The sequence below is a fragment of the Galeopterus variegatus genome, unplaced genomic scaffold, assembly GCF_000696425.1.
Source record: "Galeopterus variegatus unplaced genomic scaffold, G_variegatus-3.0.2 Scaffold1717, whole genome shotgun sequence".
Taxonomy (NCBI): Eukaryota; Metazoa; Chordata; class Mammalia; order Dermoptera; family Cynocephalidae; genus Galeopterus; species Galeopterus variegatus.
This window is the reverse complement of record NW_007727828.1, coordinates 265,164-287,762: the sequence shown is the minus strand read 5'-3', so window position 1 is coordinate 287,762 and position 22,599 is coordinate 265,164. Positions and strand designations below refer to the sequence as shown.

The window sequence follows — 22,599 nt, the reverse complement described above, 5'->3', positions numbered from 1 at the left end:
CTGTACCCCACAGATATGTACAATCAATCATGTTTCAATGAAAAAATAAAAATAAAAAATGAGAAAAAAACAAATATACAAAATCATTCCAGGTTGTATTAAATCCTGATAAACAACATAGAGGATATTGTTATATAGAAGTAGAGGCCTAGAGGAAGACAGGAAGAGGAGAGAAGACATGATAGGAATTGCTTGCTATGTTAGGGTGATATGGAAACTTTCTCTTAGGAGGTCACACCTAAATGGAGAACACAGGGTCATAAGAAGTCATCCATGGGAAAGATAAGGAGAAAAGCATATCCGGCAGTGGAAACAAAAGTATCAAGGTCCTGGTGCAAAAAATAGTTTGTCATTTTTGAGAAATTAGAATGAGATCACAGTAATGAATTTGAGATTAATTCTAAATGCAGTAGAAGGCATAAAGCAGGAAAGTGGAATGATCTAATTTACATTTTTAAAAGATTACTGTGGCTGTTTTATGATAAATGGCTAAAGAAGGGCTCCAGGAGATGCACAGAGACTAAATAGGAGTGGATGTTGCAGAGACCATACATCTTGATTTTAGCAAAGCATTTAGCAAAGATTCTCACTACTTTAAAAACAAGTAGGAAGAATCAGGGTTCAATTATAGAATATTTTGCTAAATTCATAGCGGCTTGAACAAGCATGTGCAAACAATGTCGATTTAACGTTTTAATCCTATTTTAGTGGAAATTCTCTACTGCACATTGCCATATCCTGGTCAACATGTTGTACCAATTATTTGAATGCAGACACGCTTATCAAATTTTCTGCTGACACTAAACTAGGAGGACAATCAATATGTCAGATAAAAAAAGATTTAAAACAATTTCAAATGCAATAGAACAAAGGGTCACTACTCAGAAGGTGAATTTAATAGGGGTACATACAATATTTTGAATTTAGGTTAATAAAATAACATGGTTGGGTAGCTCCTGATTAATAGAAATTCATGAAAAATCAATTCTCGGATTTTACATGACTATATGTTCAAAATTAGGTTACAATACTAGACTAGTGCTTTAAAAAAACTAGTATTATTATTGTCAGCTGCATTAACTGAAAAAGAAGTTCACATGATGGAATACTACTGTTCCCAGTTTCCTCTGCAAATGTCAAGACACATGTATGGCATTGTGTACATTTCTATAAGGCCACAATATAATAGATGAATTAACATAACTCTGTCACTGGAATTTTTCAGACTGAATGATTATCAGCCAAGGATTTTGAGGGTGGTAGGAATGCCTACATCACACATGAAGTGGAAGGAACAAGGTGGATTCCAAATACTGGTCCTCAGACCAATCTAACCCAAAATGAGTGGTAGAGCTTTTCCTTGAGTTAAACTATTCTATTTAAATTATTATCCTTGAAAATGAGATTCTGTCTTTCTGAAGTTTTCGTAGTAGTGAAAATCTCCATTTTTTGTTGTTACTGTTGTTAAAAATTTCTTATACCGTGACATCCAAAAATAAAAGAATTATGAGATTTACAGAGTACTGAGATTTTTCCCTACCTTAACAGTTCATAATTCTATGATTATTTCCCAAAATGAATTCAGCAAGATTCGTTTCATTAAAATGAAAAAATAAGTATAGATATCAGACTTGCATTAAACCAAGAGAAATAAACACTTTGGTTCTGTAGCACTCAATCAGACATATTATCCTAGTATTATTCTGCACCTAATAATATTTAGAAGACTCTCAGGAGACATTCACAAACAAAATAATCCTATAATCCCGTATATACATAATACTTAGAAAATTCATTTCTCAACTAATAAAAATGTCACCAAATGGCAATAATAGATTAAGCATTGGATATTAGGTATATTTGACGTTGAGTTCCCGGAGAGGATTTTGTTAATGAGAATATTCTACAGTGTTTCTGCCAACAGATTTTGTAATTATGAAACCTTTGACATTAATGCACTGCTATATGAGTTGGGATTTCAAACAAGGAAACATATAATCATATGCAAATACATAAACCCTTAAAAATGTAGCTGAACATCAATCCTCAAAGGCGTCTATACGCACATGTGTACTCACTGCTCTTTCATGGGGATTTTATTTTCAATTTGTTATTTCTAAATTCCACTTTCTTTCATATATGCATAGACGTTTATTAAATGGTAGTCTTGAGAGATGGTAATTTGTTTTTTAAATGTCCTAAACTGGAAATATAAAAGGTGGGTAACACTGTCTCTCCTTTTTGTTATTATTGTAGTTTAAAAAAATTTTTTTTCTACTCTATTAAATAAGAAAAAAAATTAGAGAATTATAGGACTAATTGGCCACTTAGGTTTTTTCCAAATCTGAACCTTATGGTTAAAATATTTTTCTTATCGACTACTAAGTTACTGGCAGTTCAATTACTTAAAATTCTATTTAAAATATGTGTGTGTGTGTAATTTATTGGGTACATAAATTTACACATGTGTAAATTTCAGTGTGTGACTGTACGTGTGTATAAAGCATTATGTAACCAAATTATCATATAACCAAATTATCTCAGTCCTTTTGAAAGCAGAAGCATGTATCTTCCCACTCAGATTTACAGTTTATCCTACAAACAAGATATTTCCCAAATATGAAAAAAGGGTAAAGATGATCATATAACAAATTAAAATCGGTTTGGTTTTTAAAAAGAAACTTTTAAACTTACTGGTACAAGAATACAAAAACTCAAAGTAACATTTGTGGCATGATATAATTGCTACTTACAAGCAAACTGAAGCTTTGCTTCTCTGCCAACAATTGTTCCAAACGAGTTTGTTGCTATGCACTGGTACGTTCCAGCATCTTGGGTTTTATTGGGGTTATTGATCAACAAGCTGCCTTCAACAACACTGTAGCGGAAATCCATACCAATGTCAACATCTGTTCCATTTAACTTCCACCTATAGTATAAAAATGCCAGTAGACAAAGCCTTGTAATATTAATCAATACTTCTGAATTGTCTAAAAAATATAAACTGTAAATAGCTTGAAATGGCACTGGTGACTTTTTTAAAAGCATGATAAAATAATTAGAAATGGTCTACAGAGCGATGGTGACATCTTAAGTGCTTATGGAAAGAGCATGTCCTTTAAAGTAAACAATGATATTAAAATTTTAACACCCGTTTTTGTGAATACTTATGATGCTGCAAACACTTCACTTTTAGAGGGAGGGGAAGGAAGACAGATTTCCTACAGAACCTTGTGTAACTTCTTCAAATAGTGCTCCTCAGTAAAAGTCCTTTTTCTAGTTTGCAGCCATTCTTTAAATGTGTCTATACAGATGACAGAATATACCACTTTCAGGTAGGTTGCTGAGCATTTGGTGAAATTGCAGCAGAATTGCTTTGATTTGGTCCTTAATATGACTGAAATGGCTGACTGCAAAGCAGAGGAACACTGTTGATCTAGAGCTGTCTTAGGCACCAAACTTTCCTTAGCTATGGATCATTCTGAAGATCTCCTTAGCCACTGGCACTCAAACATCAATCAACCATCCCAGTAAACTGCAGATCAGGCCATAGGTAACTGAGGCAAAGAGAGTTCTGTTGTCCTTCTGCACTCATTGTGCATCCTCTTATAACATTCTGGGGTACTATGGTTGTGTGTGCATAATGTAAAAGGATTTCAATGGAGAAAATGCAGGCCAGTTAGTTTCAAGATGCTAGATCTGCTTTCAACAAAAGCAAATGTATAGAAGTAGTCCTTTCATTCTGTCAAGAACCCTCTCACACTTCAAAGGCAACCTCAAATGACACCTCTTCTAATAAAGTTTTCCTTAATATTCCTAGTCAAAATTAATCAAAGATTCATCCAGTCTCCTGCTGAACTCTCCCCTACTCAATGTAGGAATTCTGCATTTACTGCAGATAATTTGTCCAGAGCACGTTTGTATTCTCACTTGTGCCATCTAGAACTTAACATTCATTGTGTTCAAAAAATGCTTGTTGAATTTAATTGACTAAATATTTTACTTCTTTGCTGGATATTTCAGCTTTGAGCATACACAGATTATGAAGCATTCTAGCACACCACAGAACAGCAGCATATGCTTATTCATATTATGTCTTTGAAATGTAAAAATTTAGAAACACGAGGAGTGGGAAAGTTGCACCAGAAGCACAAAATAGGACATAGCTCTTTATGTGTTAGTTTTTTAAGTAGGTGGGCATTAGAAACTGGCAATGTTTTTAGGTTTGACAGTAATTTACTCTGTGCTCTGACACAGTCAAGAAAGTAATGAGCAATAGAGAGAACAGCTGGGTTGTATTCTAGCAGCCCTCTATGCACATGAATCTCTAGAACTGACTGCCTGCCCTAGACATTATTTTTCTTTTAGTCAGCTGATCACATCTTGGCCATAACTCTCACTTCAAATGATGGTAGGGCAATTTAATATGACAAATCTAAGAACCCAAAGAGGAAATTGCAATATAATGTGAGCTGCAAGGAGAGTGTGGAATTTAGGAATGAGACTATGTGAGTCTTTTTAGAAAAGTGATTGTGGGGATGATGAGAATATCTCTGTGTGCCTGTCCACACTAGTCATCTCAACCGAAAGGCAGTGCAGAAAGTCCGTTAATTTACTTTATTGCCTGCTTTTACATACAAATAGCAAAGGAAAAGGGATAATTTAGAAAATAAAATGCTTTCTGTGAAATGTAGTTGACTCTCTATTACAAAGCAGTATACCAAGTTTTATTGCAATACAATCCCTGTTCATTCCAATTGAATGTAGACTGCATTGAATTCCTTATCTTATTGTATACTAAAATTCTCCTGAAAAATTCACAGCTTTCTTTCAGTGTTTGAGAAATCTTTTAAATATTGTTAATATAGAGGCAATGCTCATTTGGAGCAAAGAGAAATTTTCCCAAGGGTGAAGACAGATTGGTGACTCTCAAAAGCTGATTTCCAAATCACTTCCACAACCAAACACTCAAACTGTGAAGCTTGGGAAGGTACAATTTTGGGCACTTTAATGAGCAGCTATCTGTGGGATTTGCTGTAGCAAAAGCCTCTTTGTTAGCGGTTTCAACTTGGCACTAAGGGAGGGGGGCAGAGCCTTTCTGACTTGGAATTTTTCTGCAAACTCAGTTGAATACAAACCTCACAACATAAGTACTCCAACCAAGTACTTGAACTTTTCTTCTGTCTGGAAAGGGATGCTGAGTGCAATAAGCAATGTCATATGTCCTTAGGGAACTTTAATACAAGAGAAGTTGGCACAAGTCAAAACTTCTTAAATTTTTCTGGGTCTGGGTCAATCCTTTCAAAATTGAGGGGCAGGAAACAATGAAAAGAGAAGGTTCAGTTGAAGGAAAAAACACAAAGAAGAAAGGTCAGTTGGGGTGTCTGAGGAGGAAACCTAATGTTGAAGATCCCCATGGAGAGTTCACTTTGGAATTTCTCCTACTTGTTCTTGCCCCTCAAAGTCAGCCTGAAGACTGAAAAAGTTCAGCCACAAAGGTATTTGAAAATACCTGATTTCTCCATTCTTTCTCTTGCTCTTTCCTTCAACAAGAGGGAGTTTTTAGCTTTCAGATAACAATTTGCTATTATGAACAGGATTCTGTTCTACTGCTTGTTTTAAATAATAAGGCAAGCCCCTATATGGAGAAACACAATGTTACAAAAGCAATGTTAATTAAAGGTCACAGTTTGGGAGAAAACAAAGCAGCAACTTGCTATGTTCTGCTGCAAAATTTGTTTTCATTTATGGCTAACATCTGAACTTACACTTGGCTATGTACTGAAAACTGGGACCAGTTAACTTATCGTTTATGTATCTAGGAACCTTTGCCTCTTGTATTTATTTTCACTATATAAAGCATTTAAAAATCTTTATTTAGCCTTGGGTTTATTAATATGTTATAGGGAGAATAACTGTGCATTCTGGTTTTTTAATGACAGTGCTGGGTTTACACCTGCTGTCCTAGAATAATAACAGTGGCCCTTCACTCTCAAAAGTGTCCTGCTTTGGATGATAAATTATATGTTCATCCTAATTATAGGGTTCATTAGAGAGCTGTTTTGTTTTTGTTTTTGTTTTTTCTTTCTGGAATATACTTTTTTTTTATCCATGTGGCAAAAGACCTTTCATCCTTCAGATACAAGTTAATATATCTCCTTTTCTGGGAAACTTTCACTGACATCTACCCTCCCCATCCCAAATTAAACTTTCCTCCAAGATGCCCTAGAACTTGAACATCCTTTTACTTGCATTTACATTGTAGCACTCCAACTATGACGACATCTAGGCAGTCCTCAATCACACTAGTAGAATATGTAGTTTATTAGGCTTTGAATACTTCAAACCTACCAATGTGTTAGGTACCTCATACATTGCAGCTGCTTAGTATAGTGGTTTAAACAGTTTTCCTAGATGACATATTTTTCAGAGTATTAGAACTGTATATATCCCGGTTCAAGGCAAAGCGGCTACAGTTGAATTTCAGATTGAAACTCTGCTATTCTCCAACCCAGGTAATCCTTGAGCCAACTCCATGTACCATGGAATTCACAGTTTGAAAAACACTTGTTTAGTTTTATGAATGAATGATGATATGTTTGATGAATGAATAAGTGTGGATGAATGGGCAAATAAAGTAAATTCTTATCCACTGTACTAATACCACCATCCTTTAACTGTATGGAATGTCTTTCACCCTCTGCCTATTTGAAAACTACCTATCTCAGTTCAAATCTCATTTCTTCTGTGAATCTTTCCTGATGGCTCCAATCTCTCCTAAATTATGACACATTATGTATTTCTTTGGTTTTTACATAATATTATATATTGGTTATCAGCCTAAAGTTTTTAATCATTGAATTTGAATAGAGGCAAAATAATATTGATAAGATATATATAAGTTACAAAAAACATGAGGCAATGAAGATCTACATCTAAGAAAAGGAACATTATTATTACTTTCAAAGTCTCCTGTGTCCACTTTGATTACAACCACTCCCCTCTCAATAGTTAATTACAATCTCTAATTTTAGCTTTTTCATTCCCATGATTTTTCTTTATGATTTTATCATGTATGACAGTATCCTTTGAAGGAGTTCAGAACATGTCACCCCAAAATATGCTGCTCTTACATATTAACTATTTTGAGTTAAACGCACTTGAAAAACAGCAGGTGCAAGAAAATCATCCTGACCTTCATTCTGTTTCTAAAAAAGCAGATGATATTCCCAGTGAAAAATGCCATCCCTATACTAGAAGGAAAGTAACATTATCATCAAGGACAGGAAATTGACATAGAAAATTCTGTACAGACCTGGTTAAAATACTTTTTTTAATCCTCACCAATAATTTAGTTACTTTTCCACAATTTACTTGTCTTTGTTCAATTCAGTATATAAATGTTCAACAATAACTGCATCTGTGGGTCTTCATTTCCTTATGAAGGCTCCCTTGCTACATTAAACTTGTGATAAATAAATTTGTATGCTTTTTCGCCTTTTGATCTGTCTTACGTCAATTCGATTCTCAGGCACCCCTGAAAAAACCCAAAAGGGTAGGAGTAAAGTTTTGTCACCACTTTACCTTACCTGCTCTGAACTTTATAAATACGAAATTATTCACAACATTCTGCTGTGACTTGCTTTCTTTACTCACAATTATGCTCTTATGATTCATCTATGTTGTTGCCGCTGCAACTCATTCTTTTCCACTATTGCATGGAGTTACCTTGTATGAACATACCAGGTTATGTTTATTTCCTAATGTACTATGAATGTACTTATACACACTGGATTATAGGGTATGTGTATCTGCAGCTTTACTAGAGAGAATTTGTTTTTCACAGTGGCTTTTACCTATTTACATTCCTACCAGGAATGTTCAAGGGTTCTGTTTGGTCCACATCTTTGCCAATCAAATGTAAGTATTCTAAATTTCTGTCATCCAGGTAGGTTTGAAAGAGTATGTCATTTTAGTTTTAATTGTATATTTCTGTTTACTAATGAGAATAATCTTTTCATCTTTACTGAATATTTGGTTTTCATTTTCTTAGAACTACCTGCTCATGTGTTTTGCAAATGTTTCCATTGGATCACTTGTTTTTTACATTTTGATTTGTGGGGATTATTTAAATATTCTGGAAATAAATTTTTTATCAATAACAAACATATTAAAATATCTTTTCTCAGTTTGAAGCTTGTAATTTTTATCTCAATATATTCTATGAAATATTAAAGTTGTCAATATTAAAGAAGTTTAATTTTTTTATGATTTGTACTTATTCTGTCATATTTAAGAAATATTTTCATTCCCCGAAAGTCATGAGTATGTATACCTATTTTCTTTTAAGAGTGTTATAAATTTCCCATTTATGTTTTTTATCCACCTGGAACTGATTTTCATATATGCTGTGAGATAAGGGTCCAATTTATAAAAATTTCTTTTTAACCATATGGATAATTCATTGTCCAGCACATCTCTTTTCAATTTATTTCTATTGTCATAAATTTCAACTTTTCTTTTTATCTTCACAAAACAGTGTTCTTTTAATTCTTTTTATTGTTTAGTTAAATCAATCTTTATGTGGAATAATGAACATTTATCTCTTGCTTTACCAATCATTTGTTCTTATGTGTCAGATATTCTATCTGAGATCATTTTTATTCTGCCTCAGGTATGTCTTTAAGAAGTTTTGGCAAGTTCTTAGCCTTCTCTTTAAATGTTGCCTCTGCCTCACTCTTTCTTGCTTTTCCTTCTGGAACTCTGATTAGACCTTTCTCCTTTTCTCTCTCCCTCTCTCAAGTGTTTTGCTTCCCTTCGTCTCTTTCTGCTGCCTTAGGCTGATTTCTTCAGACCTATCTTGTATTTTAATAATTCTGTTTTCAGCTGCATCTCATCTTCTATTAAAACCATTCATACCCAAGGTTTGAAACACGCAATTACCTGTGCTTTACAGTCCCTTGGGAAGGCAAGCTTATTTCTTGTTCATGTTTACTCTAAGGATATAGCCCTTGGATCCCAGGTTTATTCTGGGAGATGTTCTCATATTAAACTCTCCTGTTGGTTGAATCTAGGCTTTGTCTTGTGACTCCAGTCCCTGTGAGACTGCAAAAATCAAAGCTCATTTCATGTAGCTCATCAAGGTAAAAAGTATACTTAGCGTTCAGCTTACTTCTCTGGGCTCCAAACCCACTTCCTTTTAGACTACTGAGTATTTTTTTTCTTTCTGCCAGTTTACTGACGTATTTTTAAATGGCGCTTTTTAATCAAAAAATATGTTATTAGGAATTATTAAGGTATTCAACGAGAGGGTAAATCAGGATTCCTAGTACAGCCAGAAACTGAACGTGGGAATTTAACTTTTCATGAAACAATCATCTCCTTAGACATCTCAGGATATCCTATAATACTTATCTAAAAGCTCTTTATGTAATCAGTACTTTATAAGTATTTGCTGATTTTAATAAAAGAAACAATATACATGGAAACATATGCTTTTAAATCAACAGACCTTATATGAGGTTTTGGATTCCCTTTAACTTCACAATTGAGCTTCACTTTTTTCTCCTCAGAATCCAGAGGAAACATGACATCACTTGGTTCTTGAATAAAAATTGGGCCATGCAGTGTGTAGTCATCTGAAATGAGAAGAGAAAATGTCCAAGATGAATAACATCTTCCAAGTAGGAACAACAACTGGAAACAACACAATAAAAATAAAAGAAAGAAACTAACAAAAAATAATAATACACAGCAGATTCAGTTTCAATTTCTGGATGAAATTTCCCATTAAAGATTAATCTTCTGTGGATTAGTGAAGATATGGGCTCTACTATTTCATACTGATCACCTGTTTTACTAACAACTTCTAGACACAGACTGCTTGACATCTTCCTTTCTCTAAATTTCTTACTGTTTCATCTGTATTTAGTCTCCCTCTTTTACTCTGTTCACATTTTGTGCTTCCTACATCACTTTCATGCTGCTGTCATTTTGGAAGCCTGTCTAATGTCACAAAGTTAACATTTTTCTGCTTTGCAATGAGATAATTGGAAACAAACAATGATGTTTCTGTAAATACATTAATAACGAGAAACAGATCTATATGGCTAATATATATAAAACTTTCTTAAAATGGCTATGTAGGCAAATAAAAAACAACCTACCTCCCTGATTCTCATATTATTTGTTTCTTTGTTTTCCCAACCCACTATGGACCCATACATGGTCTACCTTGCATAAGCATCACATAGCTGGTACTAGAAACCTGCAACATCCAAACTGGTGTGAAACAGTTCAGGGATTTAAGTCTATTGGCTATGTGCTTAGATGGTGCAGCAATGTCAAAAAGACATTTCTAAATTTTCTCTCAATGAAAGAAACTAGATGCATGAAACATTTTGTCACGGAACAGTAACAAAGTTCAAAGACTAGAATAATCTACAAATCATACTTTCAGTAGCAGTTTAGAGTACATATGCTTCTATAGTATACACATAATGAATATTGTTCAAAATGCATCTCACCACCTATGCCCATGAAAATGATTTTCATTCTTCAAAATCAAGTTCAAATTCTTTTTTTTTTCTAGAAGGCTTTTCTAGACCTTACCTTCTTTCTTTAACCATATAACTTTTAAATTATATATTCCCATGAACACTTATCTTTTTCTATCAAGTGCATTTGTGCCTCTCTTTTTCCTTCTTTGGATTGTAAACTCCTTGAGAGCATGAGTGTATCTTACCTGTTTTTGTATCTGCTGAGGTACCAAGTACAGCAGTGAATATATAGTATAGCAATACATACACAGAAGGTAATCGGCAAAGATGGGTTCTATTTGAAAGTATTTTTTTCACTTTTTAATGTATTCAATTAGCATACTAAGGCATTGCCTGATGAGTTTTGAGATAAAAGCACTAGTGGCTATGATGTAAAGTGATATTGACTATCACTGTCCATTTCCCATTAGACATGATTATTATTATTATTATTATTTTCCTTTTTGTCTTTTAACGTGTCCGGCAATGGATCGCAACCCTCAGTGTTGCGCCCGTACCGGACCGGGACCGGCAACGGGATCGCAACCCTTGGTGTTGCCCCCACACCTCGCTCAGCCAGTGAGCGGGAACCGGTCTGTATGTGGGATCCGAACCCTCGGCGGGAGCGCCACCGCACTCCCAAGCGGCGCACTGTAGCAGTGCGCCACTGGGCCAGCCCCAGACATGATTATTTTGAAGGGTGTGAATTGCAACTGCTATCCTAGAAAACCTTCCTGTTGATAGGTAATAGGATACGACGGAATTCATTCAGGTGACTCAAGACTGAGGAAAAACAATAAAATTGGTTTGGTGATCTAGGTGGAGCCTGATGTTAAAATTAAAAAACAGAGAGATGAATCTCTAAGAAAAGGTTTTATTTATTGCAATCTGGGGCATCCACACAGACCAGGATGGTCTCTGGAATGTCTGAAGAACAAATAAAAGGTTGAAAGTTTTATGAGAAAGAGAAGTTCTGTGTATTGTTTTGAAAGATAGCTCATTGGCACTAGTGAAGTTTTTGGGGACTGGCAGGCTTTGGTGAGTGACAGCAGTATATACTTTTGGTCTAAGAGTCATGGCAGGCCATTTCAGCAGCTATTAGGTAAAAACTAATCAGGGGTACAGCAGGTTGTTTCAACAGCTGGGTTTGTAGAAAATTTTTCTTGGAGCAGGTGCTGTGTGCCCCAAGTGTTTTTTCCTCCTGGCCCCTCAGATCCAATTTTAGTTTGGGTATGACCAGAATGACCTAATTTGTATAACCAATTTTCATACTGGTAATTTCTTTTAAGGCTTTTAACACAGACTTAAAAAAACCAACCAACCAACCAACCAAAAACCCTTTCATGTTAACTTTAGGATAGAAGAAAAATTAAAGAGATAAGATGACCAAACAGAATTCTATTTTATTACAGAGGAGTGGGAACAGCCCATGACCTTGTTGTGAAAACAAGCAAAATGAAGACTTAGACCATGAACTGAGATTCAATGCCTTAGGTCAACTACTAACTACAGGACCCCTGGAAAATCACCCAGTCTCTTTATGCTTCATTTTTTTCATCTGTAAATTAATGATTTGGACTATGCCAGTGATTCTACACCTGTTAAAAATGGGAAAGCAGCCATGAATAGTTTCCCATAAACACACATGTACATGCACATGAAATCTACATTCAAACATGTCACTAATTATATCACTACCACCATCATTTCTCTTTACTGCATGTATAAAATCCCACATCAGTGAGACTTAAAGAAAATAAGATTTATCAACGAACACAGAACAAAAGTACAAAAGGTACAAAAGCATATGCTTCTTTTTTTTTAATACTCATGGTTCGAAAGCCAGATATTTCAAAATCCAGATGTTTACATTTTAGATTTTCAACAATTACATAGATATTTTTCAAAACAAATTTAGATACTGGTCAAGGGTTAGCTTATTTCAACTGTGAAGAATTAAGTTAATTTTTGGCATATCTAGTTAAATGAAAATTGTTATCCATCAAGATAACTAACATAGCAGCAAGTTTGGTGAATTTTCTCTAAGACAGAAATATTTCCATTGTTGTCCTGAATTTCAAAATTATGTGTGTGTATATATAATATCAATCATCTCAATTCATTGGTGTTCCCTGATTTGAATTTCATACAGAAATATATAGTCTATTACTAGTAATTCCAGATAAGAATAAAACATAATAATGATTACTCAGGATGCAGCTGAAAGGCTGTGGATTAACATCTGTACTATTTCTCAATGTAGCCATGCCATATTTAAATAACAAAAAGGATACTTTTTCTGTATATTTTGTAACAAGAATTGATAATAATGATGCTTTGCATTTGCTATAAATAACACTTTCTATCTAAAGTTTTTATTTTCTCTTGGTTAACCAAGCTCACTGCTTGGAAATTAACATTAGCATAAAGGGAACGGAATTTCAGTTCTCATCTAAGGAAATCCAAAGCCTTTCATGCATGAGCTATTTGGTTCCACAAAGATGGAGAAAGAGATTTAGAAAGTTTAGCTATCCAGGTGTAGAAAATAGATATCCTAGCTTTTGAAATTTTAGATCAGGGTTACCAATATTTTTGAGAAAAAAAAAGAGTTGCTTTATTTCACCAAAAACTTGTGGTGCCTGGATGAGACAAAGATTCTTGAAAGAGGTGTTCTTAAATGAAACACGGAAGGAGGCATTGCTATATTTGTACTATCTCTGTGTAGTAGCCACAAAGTGACTTTCAAGTATCCTGAAGGTGCACACAAAAAACCTGTGCATTTGCCATTTTCAAAGACTAGAAGATAAAGTTCATCCTTCTCTTTATCACGGCTGGTCTATGTAACCAGAAGGGTGGCTATGATTTTTAGCCTAAAAAGGTAAAGGAGCATCTCAACAAATGACAAAGGACAAGGATTTAATAATCCAATATGTCTCAAAGTTAGACTGTGGGTCACCTGCATTGTAATCATGTCATGCTTGTTTTATTAAACCCCAGTCCAGACTGACTGCACCAGAAGATTATGGGGTCAATGAATCTGCCTTTTAACATGGCTGTCTGGGTAGTTCTTTTGCACACTGAAATTTGAGAACTACTAACCCAGACCCTTCTGTACCTAGCTCTCCATTTCTTAAGAAAAGAACATCAACCAACACAGACTTTAGACCCACTCCTAGACATTTTTTGTTGAGCTAACCAACAATTCTTTGCTTGATAACATTTAGAGAAGTAATTTTAACACATGGCTGGACTATTAGATGAGAGGGAAGCATTCAGGAAGAGAAAACTATCAAACTGACTCATATGAAGTAAAGGGATGGCTCTGGCAAGGTCTGGGACTCTACGAGGGTACTTAGAAAACTTTATAGAAAAATGGAATTAAAAGATTATACAAATTTTTCCTGAACTTTTTGAAGACCCCCTAATAGTTGTATAAATTAATCCTTTCTTAGAACGCTCATAGTTGAACTCCAGGAGCTAATTGTGAGACACCCCCCCACACGGGGCTGCTCCAAATGATAAAGAACAGGCATCTTCAGGGAGACACCAACAGTCCATTGACCTGTAGTTATGACTTTTCCTCACTTGATACACACACATTCCTGCTGTAACCACTACCGTTTATTTATAAGTAATGAATCTCTTGTTATATTAGTGACAGGATGTTGGGTTTGAGGATTTTACTTTTGGGTTTTTAAAAGTGTGAGAAGTCACCCCCATGCCTCACCTTCCTTGAAGAAGTTAGGGCTCACATTGTTACTAGAGATCTCTCGGAGGAGGGGGAGGCAATGATTTTCCAGTCTTCTGAGAATTCCTAAAAGTCATGGCGAAGAGGAAGAACAAGGGAGTTTGGGGGATTTAGCGCAGATGCCGATACTGGTACATCATGATTTCCTGAGTTCTTTCCTCCTGGGCAACTACCTGCCAATCCATTACTGGGCTGACTTTTACTACACTACTGGTGTTCTCTAAAGTCCCATACCACAGAAATTCTCCTGGACTAGCTTCTGAGTAAACCACCTCTTTGTAAAGAGAAGGGAGAAGAACCCTCCTTTCATGCTTCAGCAAAGAGTGGGAAACCTCTGGGTTTTCAGAAAAAAAGTAGAGATTTCATGACCAGAAACTTACTTAGGTTAAAGGTTAGGCTTCTATTACATGGAAACTAACCCTTCTCGCCTTTTGTTCATCAAATATTGAAAATTATTGGAAAACACTGCCCTCGGCCAGTGATTTTCACATTCCTTTTTCCATGTGATCCTTTTCTTTTTAAAATCTATTTTTTGAGGGGGAGATAAAATCAATATGTTTTTCAGACAACTTATTCATGCAACAACCCTGAAGTGTTGCAGAAATAAAATGTAGTTGTCAGGGATAATCTAAAACTTTTGGATTACTGAGAAGGATGCATAGAATTGCAGAATTTTAGTTTAGAAGACATTGCTTAATCCTAAAAAATTTTTCCCAGGTCACAGACTAAAAATGTACTTTCTCTGTAATTGAAACAAAAATGATTTTTACCTAATAATAAGATAAGCTTCTAAGGAAAACAATAATAAAACATATTTCCACAGCAAGGTGTCACCTATTTTATTTGCTCTTTGGGGACAACAGTAATCTATATTTTTTTCTTTGAATTAATTTGGCCCATTTTTGAATGTCCCCAAACTTCCCTCCCACGCAAGTGGGATGCTACTCAGTTAGGCTGCCAGAAGCCATTGGTGGAATGGATGAGGTGGCCTGAGGTTTTCTGGGGCTGAGCACAGAAAAATAAGCTGAATCTTAGGTGATGGTTAACTCCAGGAAGCAAGGCAGAGGCACATGTATCAAGTCCACAGGAACAAGTGTAGAGCAAAATCTGAATTCCAAGTGAAAAGGTCGGCAAAAGATAACATGCTAAAGCAGCAAGCTAGAAGGTAGGCAAAGCTGGGGAAAATCCACTGGTCCTGAAAGTAGTTCTTTTTAATGGGGCATCTGTGAACAATCCTAAAAGGTAGCTGAGACGGGGAAAAGGCACCAAAAGGGCTGAAACAAATCAGGCAGTAGGTCTGAACTCAGGATAAACATTTGGTAGAAAGCACCTTAGTAAAAATAAGTCAAGCTATGCCTAAAATAATTATTTCTTAAAAAATAGTAGTTGGAAAACCTCCAGCATAAATGTCACCTTAGCTTTGGGTGCTTATTAAAAGGCAGATTCTTGAGTTTCTCCCAGACCTACTGGATTTTTATTATCAAGATTCAGGAAACAGCATTTTTACAAGCACCTCTGTTGATTTTTATGCGTTCTAAAGTTTGAAAGCCAGTACTTTAAATTATGAATTGAGCACAAACAACTTTCAGCCCTAAACCAGTTAAGGATCCCAATGAAGAAAAACTACCTTGCAGAGTTTTGTTCTATGTGCTAGAACCCTCTGCATCTACCCCAGGAGATGAAGGCTACATTTCACTAGCATGACCCCTAGGACAACACACTTCTCTTCTGCTGGAAATGCTTCTTTCTGTTACAAACTCAGTGACTCACTGTTGGGAAAATGGAATAATTTGGTCAGGTTCCCCTCGCCTCAGAGCTGGTTTAGGGGTGGTTCGGAAAACATTGAGCTGGTGGAGTAACTGCCCTACAAGGTGGCGCCACTTTGGCTGGATTTTACTGCCTTGGGTGCCTGCCATGCGCAGCCATGTTTTTCCAGACCTGTAGCTTCCAAGGACGGTGTGGCCGGTTGCCTAACTCATAGATCTGCGTGAAGAGGTCTGGTGACCCAGCCTGGCATGTGAAGGGTTTGTGACCCAGTCTGTGAATGGGCTTGAGGGGTCTGGGAGCTCCAGACCCAGCCCTAGCTCAACCATCGGTCCAGTCGGTGTAGGATTACCAGCAGGTAAAAGAGCCGGACAACTAGCGTGGTCGCCTAGCTTCACAATTGGCATCATGAACAGGATTAAGAGCTAGACAATTGGCACTGTGAGGATTCCAGACAGTAGCCTCGCACTAGCCCTTGTTGTAGCCAGACATTCACCTCTGCTAGGAAAGGGCAGAAATGCAATTCTATGATTTCATCTTAGAAAAGCAATTCTATGATTTCATCTTAGAAAAGCAAAAATCTCAGATTCAATTTTACTTGTAATTGTTGTGGCGTTCCCAGGTGTTATACCTGAGAGTTGTTTAGGCCCTTGATCCTAATGGCAACTATAAAGTGCTGCCGTAACAGTCGAGAATCTAGGACTGTGATATATAGTCAATCTTCCTACAACATCAAATAGGCTGTTTGATTAAACACCTGGTCTGGGGAAAAAACACTTAAATGACAACAATCACAATTTGGGAAGTACACGCTAGGACACCTAATGGGGACACAAGGGCTTAAATATAAGCTTAGAATACTAGCCAGGGGAGATTGCATGGGTTTAGATGTGAGTTATATCTGGGTCACACCTGAAGGGTGAGTAGGTAGATTTTTGCATTATGTATGCATAGAAGCATCCCAGTGCAAACAAGAGTGTCTTTGCCATGTTGTGTCTTTTACCTTATTTCCTGTAGAGCCCTTGACAAATCAAGATAGTAAATGCTCTCTGTCTGCATAATCAGCAGGAACATGTTGCCTTACCAGATTGCAGAGCAAAGCCACCAGAGACAAGAAAGTTCTGCTAAGCTGGTTTGCTGGGTGTCCTCCCAGAATCCTCCTCATATTTCACTTTCTCCCTCTCACCACACACATCAAGGGGGAATCCCAATGCAAAAAACCACTACTCATTCTGCCACCAGAATGTTCCAACCAGTGTACGCACATGGCCCACTGTGTCCTGCTGGCTGTGAGCCTTCTCCTCCAGCCTTCTTAATGATCACAGAAATTCATTTTGGCTAAAAAATTATAAGGCCAGCAGCATCTCCGTGGATTTAAATTACTCACAAAATATATGGACAACAACCTAAGGAAATCCAGAAACAAATACTGTATCAGTGATTTTCCCAAGTGTGAGAGTCCCTTTAAAATCAAATCACTGAGTGTAGAAACAGTGACTGGACAGCTGTCACACAATCATTACAAATGCAATTTAGTGTTGTTAGTATTTATAAAGTTAATATCAAGGGATGTTCAAGGCCCCACACAAATGCCAATGTGTACAACCAGCCAACACACAGCACTTTTGTGGAATATGTATTCTATTTGGTTGTTCAGTTGAATAGAGCAGAGGCAAACAAATATTAGAAGAGACAGACACGGCTGCTTCAAAGATAAAACGTTTCTCTCATTTGTCCTTGCTTCCACCTTCCTTCTTTTAACCCCCTCAAATGAACATTTTAAAGAGCAAGAAAGAGAAGTCTCCCGACAGCTGGCGTATGTTTGAAGGCACAAAGTGAAAGAAAATCCAAATGAGAAGTGAACACTTCTCATACTATTTCTTTGTCCTCTGGTTAAAAAATAATGCTGCTGCCATCATACATTGTGTCACGCATAATGAGGCCCTAGTTATACCTAATGCCAGATCTCAGAAATGGTGGTGGGAGTGGGGAAAGTATTAAGAGATAAGTGGTCTCTCCTTAGAGAAAAATTCTGCACTGCTGAAAGATTTGTAGAGTGGAAAAGAACAATGGTGGGACTGGATCAGCACATCCTCCTCTGACCCTTACCTCAACCCTTGACACATTCCAGGAACAATGGATTAATCGCTCTTTTAAAAATAAGTAATTGGGTGATTTTGACGTCAAGACCCAGTTATGACAAGAAAGATGCATTTTCAACATATGCAAATCCTTTGTAACTCATTTGGAGGCAAAAACTGACCTGAACTGATGTGAGGCTATTTATAGTCTTTGTGTGAATATGCATAGGCTTTGCTGCAGAATTAGAAATGTGTTTGATTATGGAGTGCTGACCGAGACTCAGCTGGAGATGTTATGTAACACTAGGCATGTTTTATGAGCCATATTTCTTCTCTAAAATAGAAAATTTCTTAATTCTCAAGTATTTCTGACTCAAATGGCCTCTGATCAGAATTTTCGGGCCTGTACTGTATGCCAATTCCAATATTACATGGAGGGGACATAGTGTGCAAAGCAAATACCTCCTGCCCTCATGGAATGTTTATTTTAGAGAAATAGACAGTAATCAGTTAACTATAACTAACTTTATCTTTTTAACTAATAGACTATTTTTTACAGCAGTTTTAGGTTTACAGAAAAACTGAGCAGAGATCAGAGAGTTCCCATAGACCTTTCTCCCCTGTACAGTTTCCTCTATTATTAACATCTTGCATTAGTGTGGTATATTTGTTAAAATGGATGAGCCAGTAGTAATGCACTATTATTAACTAAAGCCCATCATTTACACATGGGTTCACTCTGTGTTGTACATTCTATGGTTTTGGCAAATGTACTATGACATGTAACCAACATCACAGTAACACACAGACTAGTTTACTGCCCTAAAAATCCTCTGTGCTCCACTGTAGCTAACTTTCTGATTTATATTCAGATATATTACTATTTACTCATGAGAACAAATAAGAGTATACAAACACATAATTGACTGGTTGTGGCTAAAGAAGTCTGAAGGACTTACTGGCTCACTAATTCACCCCATTTTGCTTCCCTAGTGACATGACTGTGTGGCGCACATCTATGATTTTGCCTCCGTATCCAGTGCTCCTCTTTAAGTTAAGAGCATTCCACCTGTTAACTAGTGAACCAACTCTTCCATTCTCTCAATTTAAGTGGTTTGGATAGACTAAATCCTCTGCTGAGGCCAGAAGTAGTAGGTAACTCAGGCCTGGTCAATTAACATTCCATTTCCTTGTTTAAATTGGTTCCCAAGCATGTGACCCAAGCCTGGCTAATGAGACTCCATCGCAGGGCTTTTTATGAAACTACTGAGGAAAAAAAAAAAAAAAAAAAAAAAAAAAAAAAAAAAAAAAAAACAAACCCTTTCTTAGTCTAGGATTACTTGGTAGAAGGAAACCTGGAGCTTATGCAGGCTTCCAGATAGAGCCTAAGAAAAGAATGAAGCCAAAACATAAGAAAGCAAAACCAAAGGATAAGGGCATACTAAGTTCTAAAGACATCCTTTGAGCTCTGGAACAAGTTCTGTCCCAAGCAAACTTTATCCCTTAGATTTTCAGGTATGTGAGCTGATGACTGCCTTTTTAAAAGCAAGTTTGAGTTGTAATTATCAGCTGCAGCTAAGTGACTCCTAACTGACACTATATTCATAGAAAGGTACACATCAATTTATTCAGTGATAAATATATTCAATTAATTCATCAATTTATTCAATTCTTCATGTCATTGGTCTTCCTTCTATTCTTCCTATTTCCTTTTAACAGTTCTCCAAAAGCACTTGTGTGTGTAAATGCACACAAATAGGACTGGCCCTCAGCAATATGCCAGCAAAGACCTCTCTGTGGGCCTACTGTTCATTTTTGTGCCTGCACCTCAACCTGGACACTCCTGTGATCAACTGCTCCCTACAAGTCTGATCCCTTGAACTGTGCCTCTTCTGATATTTCTGAATACATAAGGCAAACCCTATTAAAATGTGTCTTTCCTATGCCCTTCCCCACCACAGGACACTGTTTCCTGATGGAAAAATATATATATATATGTGTGTATTATCTATCTATCTATCTATCTATCTATCTATCTATCTATCTATCTATCTATCATCTATCAACTGTATGCTAATCCATTCTGGATACAGCTTAAAGCTGGAATTCATACACTTCCGTGGGGGCCTTTTGAAAAAATCATTAACTTAAAGCAGCAGTGATGCTTTTAATGTGCTTTTGTGTATTCTTTGTATGCAAAAAGAATCTCTGAAAAAGCCAGTTAAAAACAAAGAATATAGAACACCATCTCCTTCCCCGAAAATTCTGATAGACTTGGGGGAGAAGTGCAAGCATATGATTAGAATCATGTACCCCAGGTTACTCAGATGCAGGTGATCCACAATCAAGGGACACAATTTAAGGAGGATGGAGTAGGGTAATTTCAGCAACTGCATTAGGCTGTTATAAGCACGAGGTGGCTGCCAGAACTGATAACTGAGGAAAAAGAGCACTTGTGTGGCTCTCAAATCAAATGCTGGAAATGCCTCTCTTTTCTGCCCTGAATGAGCAGAATGTCTTCCATTATACATACTCATGGGGATATACTTTTCTGTTTAGTTGAAGATATACATGATTCTAAAAGACCTGCTTTGGCTTCTGGTGCTTTAGTTATCCTGTATTAAGAATACTGTCATCCAGCGTTGTCCAGGATTTTGTGCAACTGGGAGAAACAACCAACCTTCTCCCTGGCTATATCTTCAAGACTCCTGGAGCCAAAGCATCCTTCTTCTGAGCTAAAGAAAAGTACGATCAAAGTGTTGAGGTTGCCTTTTCTATACTCAGTCATAATTTCTCACTTTCTTATAGACCATCTGTCTTAAGCCCTTCTGGGGTGAACTGCTGGTGTTCTTAACTCCTCAGTGACACCCTCTGTTCCCCACTGTCTTTCCTGACATTAAATTGCCCACACACAGAACTCCTGCAGGCGGTACTTTCATGTTACATGCACCGTAGCTTCTCAACTAATATTCATGAACCTTTGCACCTGTCTCTTTGGCAGCTAAAGTACCCCGCTTCTGTCTTTCCTTAAATGTTTTCAGGTTTTTAACTTGGCACATAGTGAATGTGTCAATATATATACTAGGAAGCATGAAAAAGTAATCTGGGAGCTGTTCAAGCAAAACTCTGAGAACATATTTCTAACAGGAAAGATCCACTAAATTTAAATTTAGCACACTTCTCTTTCTGGTGTGTAACTACTTTAATTATTTGGCATATTGTCTCTTAGGAGACTGGGCTGTCATAATGTCTACAGTGAAGTGAGAGGAAGGAAGACAAAAATTGAGATAAAATTCATGGCAGGCAATGGGCTCCAGATATGGGTCTGCCTGGTAGAACATTAGTATTTTAAATGAAAGTTGGGAAGGAAACCCAAACCAGACTTATGTTCTACATCACTCACTGACTGAAACCAGAAAGTTCTGCTAGATAAGGATAAACACAACCTACAGTCACTCAACTTAGGCAGTGATGTGCTCAGCTTTGGAAAAGGGATGCTTACGAAACCACAAATCAACGTCAACTTTCCCTTCCTCGAAAGATAACCCCTGTGTATCCTATTTAGAGCTGTGTAGAATAATGACAATAATAACCAAGATTTGCTGAGTTCCTAATAAGGCCAGGCTCTCTGCTAAGAAAAAAGCTTACTAGACCCTGTCTCACATAACCCACAGACTACAGCTATGCTCCTCATTTGATAACAGAAAATGAGAGGCTCAAGATAGGTCACTCTTAATGAGGTTGCAGAACAGGGACTTGAACTTGATTTCTTGTAAGATTAGAGCAAAGTACTTAATGGCACTATGGTATACTATGGCAATTGCTCTCTATACATCCCCACCAACAAATAAATGAGATTCTGATACGTTGAGTGCTGTGGTTTGAATATTTGTGTTCCCTTCAGAATTCATGTTAAAACTTAATTCCCAATGCAATAGTATTAAGAGGTGGGGCCTTCAGGAAGCAATTAAATTATGAGGGATCCTCCCTTATGGATGGGATTAAGGCTTTTATAAAAGAAGCTTCACACAGCATTTGGTCCTTTTGCCCTTCCAGCCCTTCCATCATGTGAGGACACAGTGTTTATCTAGAGGATACAGCAACCAGGCGCCATCTCAGAAGCATGGAGCAGCCCTCACCACACGCACAACCTGCTGGCACCTTGATCTTGGACTTGCCAGCCTCCAGAATGGTGAGAAATAAATTTCTGTTGTTTATAAGTTATACAGCCTCAGGTATTTTGTTATAGCAGCACAAACAGATGAAGACACTGAGTAAAAAATGGAATCATCAAATATGAGGTGACTTCAGATGTTTAATCCAATCCCATTTTTTGACATGAAGAAACAAAGGTTTACAAAGATTAAGTGGTTTCTCCAAAGTCACACAGATACTCAGTGATGGAGATTTAACCAGAATCCTGATTTTCTGATTACAAATTTAATATTTTTCATAGAACGTTAAGTTC

General features: G+C 36.7%; 1 protein-coding gene across 1 annotated transcript in view; it reads right to left on the bottom strand.

Annotated features, from left to right (window-relative positions):
- LOC103595216 (contactin-4-like) overlaps window positions 1-22,599 on the bottom strand; it is a 306,924-nt gene that overhangs the window by 144,234 nt on the left and 140,091 nt on the right. Inside the window, exons 2-3 of the mRNA XM_008578555.1 lie at window positions 9,512-9,638; window positions 2,754-2,929 (exon numbers count right to left, since the gene is read on the bottom strand). Coding sequence (XP_008576777.1) covers window positions 2,754-2,929; window positions 9,512-9,638 — 303 coding nt within the window. The remainder of the gene's footprint in view (window positions 1-2,753; window positions 2,930-9,511; window positions 9,639-22,599) is intronic.